The sequence below is a fragment of the Apis mellifera genome, linkage group LG15 (genome assembly GCF_003254395.2).
Source record: "Apis mellifera strain DH4 linkage group LG15, Amel_HAv3.1, whole genome shotgun sequence".
In the NCBI taxonomy this organism is placed as follows: domain Eukaryota; kingdom Metazoa; phylum Arthropoda; class Insecta; order Hymenoptera; family Apidae; genus Apis; species Apis mellifera.
Window position 1 is genome coordinate 2,275,745 of NC_037652.1, and position 12,086 is coordinate 2,287,830.

Here is a 12,086-nt window from a genome sequence, read left to right on the forward strand (position 1 = left end):
AATCTTTTTAAAATTGAAAAAAAAATTTAATTTACTTAATTTCAGATATTTATATTATTTAAACTATTTTTCTGTTTTATTATTATTTTATCTATTATGTCACAAAGTTCTAATTTTTAAAAAATTATATTAAGTTACTCTCAAATATGGAAAACTATCTACAAATATTTACTTTAAATAATATTATCTTGTTATACACGTATATATTTATTTTAAAAGGAATAATTTCCTTAATTATATTTGTATTTTTTTTTAAATCAATCTTATCTCTATTCTATTTACTTCATTGCTCAAATATCATAATGTATTATACTTTGAATATTTTTCTACGCATATCTTGCATAAAACATTCAGCAGTTTAATAATCGTCATTGATCGATCGAATCAACGATCCTTCCAATGAAAAACGAAAGATAGATAATTTAGCGTGGAATCGGTGTGAGGTTGTCCGCAATCGTAATAAAACGATGGAAATATTGGAATCGGCGCAATATGATTCTACGACGGATCGCGAAATGAAACGAAACAATGTTTGCGTTGCGCGGAACGTTGAATCACCCTCTCTCTCCCTCTGACACCCCTGTTTCCCTTGCCCTTTCGCCTCTTCTCAGTCTCTCTCGCTGCCTCTTTCTCTCCGGCTGGGAATCGAAGATTTGTTAATATCGAGCGCCTAGCTAGTGCCATGTCAAAATGGCCGACGTTTAGTCCACCCTTAATTCCGATTTAACTGAACGTTGATCCGCGACGCGTATATTAACGGTAGATTACGTATTATATGCAAAAGTTTCAATGGAGGGTTTTGATTTAATTTAATTTAATTTTTGAAAAGTTTCGATCATTTATTAACCCTTTGGAAAGGGTTACTTTCGTTCCATTAACTTTAAAATTAAAGGCAGAATTTAGGAATTAAGAAAAAATTACGTATATATAGAGTGTTCCAAAAATCGTGGTGATTCTATATGTAAAAATTTCGATTATTTGTTAAATTCTTTACTCGCTCATTTTCAATATTTCGTTCCATTAACTTTAAAAATAAGATCGATTTTAGGATAAAAATTATAGAATTATCTGTACAAAGCGTTTCAAAAATTTTGATACAGTTGATAATTGATAATTTTATATGCAAAATAAAATAATAAAAGAAAAAAAGAATAAAATTTTTTCACGATCTTTGTTTTTGAAAAAAATAAGTTTAAAAATTTTTTAATATATTAATTAGACTTTTCTATATATTAATTAGACTGAAACTGATCAAATTATATTTTTTAAAAATATTTTAATTTTTTGTAACGGAATAAACTTGAAAATTGTTATATTGAAAATTTGAAAAATATGATTTATTAATTTATTAAATTTATCATTATATATAGAATATGTTAGATAAAATCGTCAATTATTATTGCAAAATATAATTTCGAAAATTTTGGGGATTTTTAAGAATATAATAGGAATTAGTGAATATTAAAAATGGTTCATTGTTGTAGATATATCATTTCTTAAGTAGATATATAATTTTTTGTTTTTATAAAAAAAATATTAGAGTTAATTATTATAATTATAATTATTTTAATTTAAAAACTAAGAATTAATAATTGTTCTAAATAGGCCATTAATGTCGGTAAAATGATATATTAGTAAAGTACGAGAGTGATAAGTAAGATAAGATTTGAAAACTGTAACAACATTGCAAATATTAACTTCTACATTGTATAGATATTTTGTAGATAGTCATACATTATAAGTTTTTAATTAATTTCTACGATTAGATTTTATCACGATAAATATAAAATATTTTATTTAAAAGGAAAAAATTTTGATTAGAAATTAATAATATATGATTATTTGTAATTTTTATAATATATTATGTTGATGAAGTTATATATAATAAGAATTTTTATCTTTTAATAAATAATTTAAATTAATTAACTTCTTTTAATAAATAATTTAATTTACTTAAATTTATTTAAAAAAAAAGACATAAATAAATCATGATTTAACTGATTTTTACCAATTAATCATTCATTATTTAATATTACAGATTTTTTATTCAATTTTAATTTTAATTACAAAAGATAAATTTATATATAAATATATCTTGTATCATTCTTTTCATATTATTAATTTAAAATATTCAATATTTAAACATTATAAAATATTTTCTTCCTTTATATATCTTTTTACAAATCATTAAAAAAAATTAATCATAACAATTAAATATTTTTTGTTTATTTATAATAAAATAAATTTTTAACAAAAATTATTTTAATTAATTTTGATAAAGGAAGAAAATTGATTTAATAAAAACGATTTTTTTTTTAACTTTTGGAAATACTATTTCAATTTTCTAATCGAACGATTCAATCAACAAAACTACGATTATGTTTGAATCATCCATTTTAAAAAGATCCCTAAAAAGATGAAGAAATATACAGTGTCGCAAACTTTCCAATCAAGCTGTACGCGTATTCGTGTCGACGTTAAACACTCGACTGTGCTAAACCAGAGCTTAAACAAGTAAACGCGCGAGAAACATCATCTAATCGCGTCGTGAACAGTTGACAGTCGTGCGCATGTTTTGTCGTGTAGTTAAGTCGAAATTACTACTAAACTATTCGTAAAAATTTTATCCGTATCGCACTAATATCACCAAGAAAAAAAAAAAAAATCTCAATCAAACGAGTAATTAAAACGAAAAAAGAATCGAAAATGTGTTCGAATTCGACGACCGTGTTACTGAAAAAACGCGAAAGGACACAAAACTGGATCCCTGAGGAGAAAAACGTCTTATTCTCGTTAATCAAGGGACACGTGAATGCAATCGAAAACAAAAAAATCGACGCGGCCGCGTCCGCGATGAAAATGTTAGCCTGGCAACAGATTCACCGTACCTTTCGTGGAATGTTCTCCACAGACAGGGATATCACCAGAATGAGAGAACAATGGAGAAGAATGAAGTCGCAGGCGAGGATGGAGATGTATACTTTTGCGGAAAAGGTTAATCAATTGTTGCATTTCCGTTACATCGATTAGCGTTAACCAATTTATGATCGATTAAATCGATCGAGTAAAAGTAAATAAAAGCTGTATTTACATTAGACAACTTATCCAAGATTGATCACCAATTGATCTTCGACAAATGGTATTGTTTAAATGTATATATATATATATATGGCATGTGATGGAAAAGCAACGATCCAAAATATAAACACGAAAGGTTAAGTTCTAATCTGTCGATAATATTGTGTATTTGTGTTATTATTCAGTGCGTGAGAAATATAAGCATTGAAGCTTTGAAGGTTAGTTTGTTTTTATATCTAGATGTAAACTATTCACTAACGTGAATCAAATCGATCGAAAATAGACGAATTATTTATACAATTTTACACAAACATCAAAAAAAAAAAAATAAAGTTTTAATGTTCATCATAGCATTATAAGACAGATGCGTATAAACTGTAAATTGTTTCTGTGTTTTACAATACTGGATTTACACTGCTGTTCTCGTGAGATACAATTGTAATAGTTTACAAACTATGTTCATTGTGAATACTTTTGCGAATAATAAACAATGTGCAACGAACTAGCCAGCAAATAATATTTATAAACTTTTCGTTGGTGAATATACGCCTTAATGTTACGATTGTAAAAAGAGACATTCACTAAGAATTTAGTCTGCTTATTGATTTCAATGACTTTGAAATATTGTCAAACTTTTTGCTATATATATTCCTACTTTAATTTCAGATATTTTCATAAAAAAAGTAATATCAAATTTAAGTTAAAAATACATTCTTTCTGATGTTGTCGTCTAATAATAATCTAAACAATAAAGGAGAAATGTTAGATTAGGTTATATAATATTATATAGATTAGATTTTATTGATTTATTATATTTTATATCATTATAATATAAATTACTTTTAGTAATTATTATAATCGATTGAAATTATACCAATTTATAATTATTACATACATATTTAGAAATTCATATGATTCAATTTCATTATGATTAAATTTTTTAGTTTTCTATTTATTTTTTATCTAATGTATTTACGATTTAAAATTTTTGCTATGTCTATAAATGTTATATAAATTATAAATATATCTACCAATATATTAAATACAAGTAATAATATATTTGTCATAAAAAGCAAAATATGATATATATTATCAATTATAAATTTAAGTTTAATAAATGTTTTTCTTTTAAATAGCTTCTTGGAAATTAAAGTTAAATGATACTAAATATATATAAATAAATATAGAAAGAAATTATGTAAATAGTGATTTTAACAAAATATTTCGAAGGTATTAAAATTCATGAAAAAGTTAAATTTTTAAATAATTCTGAACTATTTTTATTGAATCAAAAATCGTTAATATTAAATTATTATGAAGGACTTGATCAATTTAATGTTCGATCAAAAGTTGCCTAATGTAAACGCGGTTTTAGAAACAATAATGATTGATCGAATGTTTGAAAAATGAATGAGCGTGTCTTCAAAACCTTTCTTTTTGATTAAGAAGTTTTTAAATGGAGACCATAATTTTAAACGTTGTATGTTTTGATCTTTTCAAGATGGATTTTTTTTTTAATAATAAATATAATAATGATAATGATAGGATCAACTTATTTTAATTTTTATTATTTTATTAGAACAATTTATATGAAGAAATAATTTGTGTAGAAAAATTATTTTTTTATATCTTTATTTAATATTGATGAAATTGCATAAATCAGATTTTAAATTTAAGTTTAAATTTAAATAATTTTAATAGGATCTTCTTATAAGATTAAAATAGCTTTAAATATTCAAACTCTTTTTTTTTTTATTTATTTAGAATTGTAATTTTTCTGTCATGTTCTTATTACAGTAAACAAACAATGTATATATGACTTTTAGCAATATATATAATATTATTTCATGTTTATTTAAATATAAGTACATAAATACATATATATTTGAAATAATTATTTTTAATATGTATTATACATATGTATTTGTATATTAATGATTACATATTTTAATTTTTAACATTCGACGCTATTATTTTACGCTATTATTTATAAATACATATTTATTAACAAATTTTAATTTGTGTAATTTTTAATACCTACGTGAATATCCAATTATTAAAACCATATTTATTGAAATAACAAAATAAAAATATTGTTTTACAAATTTCCAGATTATAGGAATTGATAACGAACTCTTCCTTCAATAAAATTTATTTAAATTATCTTCCTTTTTTATACAAAAGAGATATTAATATATTTAATCAATAAAAACGATATTTTTTAGCTGTTCATCATGCCAAAATGAAATTATTCTATAAAGAACAATACAAAATCTTATATCTTCTGTTAAAATTTTTTCATACATATATCATTTTGAATATAAAATACAAAAACAAAACAAAAATTATCATTTTCATACAAATATATGTATATATATATATAATACATAGATATTAAAGAATCATTTTAACCTACACCCAAATTAATTAAAAATTAAAATATACGAGGAGAAAACATTAAATTCTTGCTATTAAGAAACGCATTAACCTATAACACGCAAATATTTAAGAAAAAAATATAAACATTCTTCTCCTTCTCCTACATAAAACGAATAAAAAAAGAATCACAAGTTTTATCATTTTATATTTTACATAAAAATAACGCTAATACCGATTACAAATTAGATGAAAACCTTGGGGCCGGAAGAGGCAGCCAAATGTCGCCCATCAGATCTTTCCATCGAGGTATGGAAATTGATGGAAAAAACGAGAAAAAACGACGGAGACAAGGATCGGTCGGACGAAAACGGTCGGAGAAGTCCAGAAAATTTGACGAGTTTGCAGGCAATTCTGAACAAGCTGACGGCCACCACGCCGGAAGTGACTACGGTGAACGAAATTAAAGTTGACGCGGATAGCGACGAGTACAATACAGAGGAGGACAGTAGTCAGAGTGAAATTCTTAAGGAAAAACCAGGTGTCTCGCAAAAAAAACGATTACGGATTTCTGAGGAGGAGCCGATAGATTTGCCTGAACAAGGATTCAATTCTATGGATACTATGATTTGCGATGGTATCTATAATTTTTCTAATATATATATCTATATTATAGAGCGTTTGATAACTGGAAGTGATATGTAATATATATGTGAATATAAATTGAAAAAAAGAGAATAAAATTTTTTTCATTTGAAGTTTCTGAAAAATTTGAATTTAAAAATTAATCGAAAATTTAATTTTCGATTGGATATTGTTTATATTAATATTATTATATCACTGTATTATTGCTAGAAGATTATTTTATATGTGAAAATGAGTAGAGAATATAGAATAAATTTTTTTCAAAAATTAACTTTAAAGAGATAAAATTTTATTTTACATTTTTCATTTATTTTTATATGTAGATTAATCTGATGATAATTTATATAATTTAATGATAATTGATTTATTCACAATTTATTCATTAGAATTAAAAAAAGAATTTATGAATATTTGATAAGTTTTTTTAATTCCCAATTTTCTTGACAAACAAAACTTCAAAATATTATTCTTTTCGATTTATTTTTATATATATAAAGTCACCTTTTATCCAGTTTCCATTAGTTAGTTTAGACAAACATGAACATTGTTTTAAAATTTGAAAAAAGAAAATCATAATAAAGAGTCCATAACTTTTTTTTAAAATATTATTTGATATGGTAAAAAGAATAATAAATTGAAATTTTAAATAAACAAAATAGCATATAAATAAAAAAATATGTTAAATATATTATGATTTTAAAGGAATTGAAATAATTTCGTTTAATTTTTATCTATTTTTTTTAGTAGAAGATGGTGTATCTACCTCTTACATGAAGGAAAGGAACAGTAGGTTTAATAATGAACAAGATGAATCTATTCAAGGAAGAATGTGGATGTTCGAAATGGCTCAGAGAGAACATGAGTTGAAGCTAAGAATGTTAAATATTGCTTTAGAAAAGGTAGAATTGCAGAAACAGACTGCGATCAACGAGTTGAAAACTTCGGAGATCAAGAGACAGCTTGTGGAGAATCAAGCTGCTGAATATTATAGGTAATATTTTAACTGTTTTATTATAGAATAAGTAAAAATATTAAAATAATTATTAATTATTTCTAATAGAAAAATATTTCAAAGAAATGGAACAAAATTTTATCTAAATTTTTATTTATTTAATATTATTCACATCTGTTTTAAGATATCTTTTAAGTTTATTATTTACATAGATAAATATTAATTGCATATTAATTAAAGTAATTTTTCAGAATATGAAGTGAATACGAATTAGTGAATACGAATTATATTAAAAAATATTTTTTTCTCTAGTATTAAATAAAAAATTTTTTCTCTTTTGATTATATTTTTTTAAATTCTTTAAATTTATCGGTAACCATTTGTATTTTTGAAAATATTATATTTTCAAAAATCTCTTTTTTATTAATTGTTTTAATTTTTACATTTAAAGTTATGGTAAATATGATAAAAATTTTATATGTAAAAAAAATTGAATTAATATTGCCGCCAAATATGTATCAGAACAGCCATCTCGCGGACATTCTAGTAATGGAGTAATGTTCTCTTTCTTATAGTAGTGTATGGTTTCTAACGAAAGTATTATATGTTATAATTCTTCTATCTAGAATGCAACGAGTTATTACTACAATTTCTCGAAATATGGCTTTGTTGAGGTACAAAAAAATACATTTTAAGGATGTTTAATAAATAGATTATATACATTTCTATATAAATTTCTTTTATGCGTAATTTAAATTGATTCCGGCTTTTGCACAGTTCTTGCATAATAAAAAGTAACATATATTTCGTGTCATTTATTTTTCTATGAGATAATTCTTGTAATATTATATTATATATTTTAGATTAAAATATATTCTTATGAATTCTAATAAGTTTATAAGATTTTCTTTAATTTCATGATATATACTTATGTAATAGTTATTGATTTTATCATTATGAAAAGATAGTTTTATATGTGGTTTTCATGTATATTTTTATCTAATTTTTTTTATAATTATAACATTTATAATCTATAGTTGGAATATTTTTTATTATGTGAATATGAATATTTTATATTTAAGTATTTACTATATTGACGATATAAATATACTTTGTATATTTTTAACTGCTACTACTACTGCGTCAAAGTTTTTTTTTTTGATACTATAATTATTGAGAATGACTAATTAAAGTTTGATCATTTGATCATCTTAGCCAAGTAAGAATGGTTGGAGAACGTGGATCAGGAGCAGGTAAAGGAGGTGGTGGTGGTGGCTCTATTCGTGAAGCTGGAGGATCTTTTGGAAAAATGGAAGCCGCTCATGAAGATCAGTATTTCTATAATCTGGTTAGTTATTACATTTTTTTTTTGGTACTAATTAAATTCTTATGATATTTTATTTATTATTTATTGTTTTTTTATATTACAAACATAAATATGATGTAACCATTGAAAGAGATTTATTTAGAAGTCTAATTTTTTTGATTTTAGCAAAAACAACAGCTACAAAAACTTAAAGAAGATCTTCACGATGAAATCTCTTTCCATGAAGAACAAATTAAACGTCATCAAGAAGCTATAAACCGCCATAAAAAAAGAATCACAGAAATGGATAAGAAATAAAATTATCCATGTATTTACTCTTTAAGCGTTTGTTATTCTTTATAATGTAATGCTCTTGTAATTATTATATTACTATTAATAATAATTAGTAAATGTTTATGTCTGTACTTTTTTTAAATCGAAAAATATTATATATATTATATACATTGAATATAAAATAGACAATTTATTTTTTTCTATTTATAAAACAACTATTTATAAAAGCTTATATATATATATATATTTCAAATGAAAAAATTTCAATACAAATCGATTATTTCAATATTTTCGATTATATTTATATTCAAATGTTTCACTGTCCATGACAGAAAATCGCAAAATTTCTGTTCCGTTCAATTTCATGAGCGATTTCTTTTTCGTAAAATTAATGATATTAAAAATTATAAAAAACAATGTTTCGACATTGTATACGAAAATTTTCGTCCGAAGTAGTCAAGATTAAGTAAGTATAATATTTAAAAATTTAATTTGCAATTTGTAGTTAAATTTAAAAAAATTTTTTTATGGTTATGTTATTTTTTTAAAAATAATTCGACAATTTGTTCGGTTTGAATAGTTCCAGATATTTTACAAGAAAGTATAGTGATTCTAATAAAAATAAAACTTCAAATGATGATATTGCATTTGAAGCTGAATATTATTACAAACAGGTAATTTTGAATAAATAATATAATCATAAACAATAAAGACATTTGATCATTTATTTCCCAGGATAAAGAATTATTAGAAATGTTAAAACAAAAAATGCAAGAAGAAGTAAAATGTATGCAAGATGAAGTTACGTCGATGCAAAATAAAATTGACGAATATAATCGTACTATTAATGAAAATCTTCGATTTTTAAAAGGCCTCGAAAAAGATATTTCGGCTAGTGATAAAAAATAAAAAAAATATTTTTTTTATAATTGTTTTTTTTGATAGTTTGAGATATATTTTAATAATTGCTAATAATATATATATATATATACATATATATATTGAATATAATAATATATTATTATATTGAAATTAGAAACTTATACTTGAGCAGTATAGTCAATGTAATTCAAAGTTTTACATTTTATAATTAAAAAATGAATCGTAAATACGATAGTTCCAATTTTTATTTTGAGATGAAAAATCTATGTAAGTTTTTGTGATTTTTGAAATTTATATAAATTAAGAACATATTTTTTATTATATGAAACTTACCATATCATGTCATTTCCCGCCATTGTTTTTTCAACTTCGTTATTTTTTTTTTGAATCTTCTTTCAATTTCTTAAAAAAACAAAATAAAATAATTTTTAAAATAATTGTTTTATATATAACATTAATAATTTATTTTATTTTTTAAAAAATAAAATGATTTTAATAAAAAAATTAGCAAAAAAGTGTTTTTATTTCTTTGTTAATTTCACTTTAATTTTGATTTTGAACTACTTACATATCATAATATTTAATAAATTTTCTTATTGTATACATAGTTTATTAATTTTTTGTTAAGAAATATAATCACTCTTATAAAAAAAAACATTTTAACGAGTTTAAATTATTCACGCAATATTGAAAGATTGCTTAAGACTAATGTCCGCGATGATCACTATGTGGCGCTCACAATCATTCAAGATGGTGGAAACTCGGCGATGGAAGTGACCGATCGACGCGCCCTCAGTGTCTCGCGGTTCATCGATCAGTGTGGTGTGTGTCGCGTTGTTGCTCCGGTGGATTTTTTGGTGGTTTGTTCCTGCCTAGGACATACGCGTATTTTTTTCGTTTGGTTTTCTTGAGTCGACGCCGTGATTATTCAGAGGGCTCGTAAACGGGCCCACCGGCAAATACAAAGGAAAGATGCAACCGAGGATATACTGGATTCTGATCAGTACGGCCGTCATTCTCGCGGGATGCAACGCCGCTACCGAGGTGAGTACGATTACTTTCATAGCCTTCTTTCTGTCATTTCTTCGACAATCGTTCGATCGTCTTTTCCGTCATGTCGTGTTATCGCCTAATAAGTTCTGTTTTGAAATAATATTTTGTCTATGAATTCATCGAACGCGCGTTCCAGCGAGTATTCGAACACGCTTTACCGATTTTCCCGTCAAGCGTTTCTTCGAAATGCTTCCGCTTATGGAATTTCTTTATAGAAATATCGTGTACGTTATTGATGCTTCGCGTTTTCACACGTATTCTTTGCTTCGTACATGTTCAAATTTTAAACAGCAGCATCACGATGCGATTTGATCGCGGTTGTTTACGCTTTATTGCCAATTGCACGAATTTGTTTACTCGTTTTATCGTAGCGTGTTCTTGATGAGATAGGATATTTATTTTGATCTCAAGATGGTTTTGATCATATTATATTCTTCGAATTATTTTTTACTCAATTGTTTGTTTTGTTATTAAAAAATTTCTTAATTTTGAAGAAAATATAAAACAATTGTTGTTAATAAATTTTGATTTTAAATTCTTCTCACATTAAAAATTATGCGATTATTGAAACGAAAATGAGACATAAAGATTCGATATTAATGTTGATCATTTCCGAATTAATTCTTAGAAGATGTTTTTGATGAGGCATTTTTACCTCATAATTATATAATATGGTAAATCACGGGAAATTACACGCCCTTGTTCAGTGCGTGCCGCGAATCTATTATTTCGAAATTTCTTACGGGAGTGAAGTGATTCGCTTTGATAGCCGATGTTACGACAGGATAGGAATTCTTATATACGCTGGTCGTACACCTGGTCAAACATTATCTGATGCTTTTTTTCTCGCGCCATGCTGTGTCGCACCATCACTGGACCGTTGTTTATATTCTCTCTCTCGGTCGGTCGAGATATCGGAGCACGAGGCACAAAAACATGAGACGAAAAATATTCTGGTCCGATGTTGACGAGTAATTCGAGACCATCAGATCTGCACGCCAATTTTTTTTTTTTTTTTATTCGTTTCTCGCAAAATCCCTCAGCTATTATTTGCGTGATTATAGAGCCGGTGATGGAGAATGAAAATAAAATTGCCTCCGATGAAGTACACTATTTATCGACGGCTGAAAAAGTGTCGAAAAATTGTACGAGTGGTTCTGCGTATGTTCGATTAAAATTTATTATCGACCAAGTATCGGACTCTTTTTTTTTTTTTTTTACGAACAGTGATGGCAAACGGTTCGAGGAACGTGGCGTCAATGAAAAAATTAATGGCGGAATGTGCGTTGATTTATAACAGAACGGAAATACGATTCGTGGAAATTAATTGAATTCATTTTAGTTAATTATTGCATATAAACAACTCTCTGTTGACACTCGTTCGTCGTCAAAACAAAAGTTTCAACCTTTTTGCTTTTGTGATTCATTCAAACGAACTACGTACACGTGTGTATATATAATTCGCAAAAATTAATAATGCCCTTTATTTACACATCGTTA

At 25.1% G+C, this 12,086-nt stretch overlaps 3 protein-coding genes across 3 annotated transcripts in view; all 3 read left to right on the forward strand.

Moving 5' to 3' along the window:
• Positions 1-2,526: 2,526 nt before the first annotated feature.
• Positions 2,527-8,774, forward strand: LOC409090. Its single transcript, XM_016916614.2, has 5 exons — positions 2,527-2,994; positions 5,704-6,091; positions 6,844-7,090; positions 8,267-8,399; positions 8,544-8,774. Exons 1-5 carry the CDS (start codon positions 2,707-2,709, stop codon positions 8,673-8,675), a joined length of 1,188 nt encoding a protein of 395 aa, XP_016772103.2. The 5' UTR covers positions 2,527-2,706; the 3' UTR covers positions 8,676-8,774.
• A 293-nt stretch (positions 8,775-9,067) lies between these two features.
• On the forward strand, positions 9,068-9,850 carry LOC113219280. Its single transcript, XM_026445619.1, has 3 exons — positions 9,068-9,117; positions 9,205-9,325; positions 9,387-9,850. The coding sequence occupies exons 1-3, from the start codon at positions 9,068-9,070 to the stop codon at positions 9,558-9,560; spliced, it is 345 nt and encodes a 114-aa protein (XP_026301404.1). The 3' UTR covers positions 9,561-9,850.
• A 472-nt stretch (positions 9,851-10,322) lies between these two features.
• The window catches only part of LOC413557 (syndecan), a 169,838-nt gene continuing 168,074 nt past the window's right edge, over positions 10,323-12,086 (forward strand). Inside the window, exon 1 of the mRNA XM_016916613.2 lies at positions 10,323-10,577. Coding sequence (XP_016772102.1) covers positions 10,506-10,577 — 72 coding nt within the window. The 5' untranslated portion in view covers positions 10,323-10,505. The remainder of the gene's footprint in view (positions 10,578-12,086) is intronic.

Coding starts and splice junctions, on each gene's coding strand:
- LOC409090 (XM_016916614.2), top strand. CDS start 2,707: ATGTGTTCGAATTCGACGACCGTGTTACTGAAAAAACGCGAAAGGACA. Junction 2,995..5,703: donor TGTATACTTTTGCGGAAAAG/GTTAATCAATTG, acceptor ATTACAAATTAG/ATGAAAACCTTGGGGCCGGA. Junction 7,091..8,266: donor CAAGCTGCTGAATATTATAG/GTAATATTTTAA, acceptor TGATCATCTTAG/CCAAGTAAGAATGGTTGGAG.
- LOC113219280 (XM_026445619.1), top strand. CDS start 9,068: ATGTTTCGACATTGTATACGAAAATTTTCGTCCGAAGTAGTCAAGATT. Junction 9,118..9,204: donor TCCGAAGTAGTCAAGATTAA/GTAAGTATAATA, acceptor TTTTTAAAAATA/ATTCGACAATTTGTTCGGTT. Junction 9,326..9,386: donor CTGAATATTATTACAAACAG/GTAATTTTGAAT, acceptor TTTATTTCCCAG/GATAAAGAATTATTAGAAAT.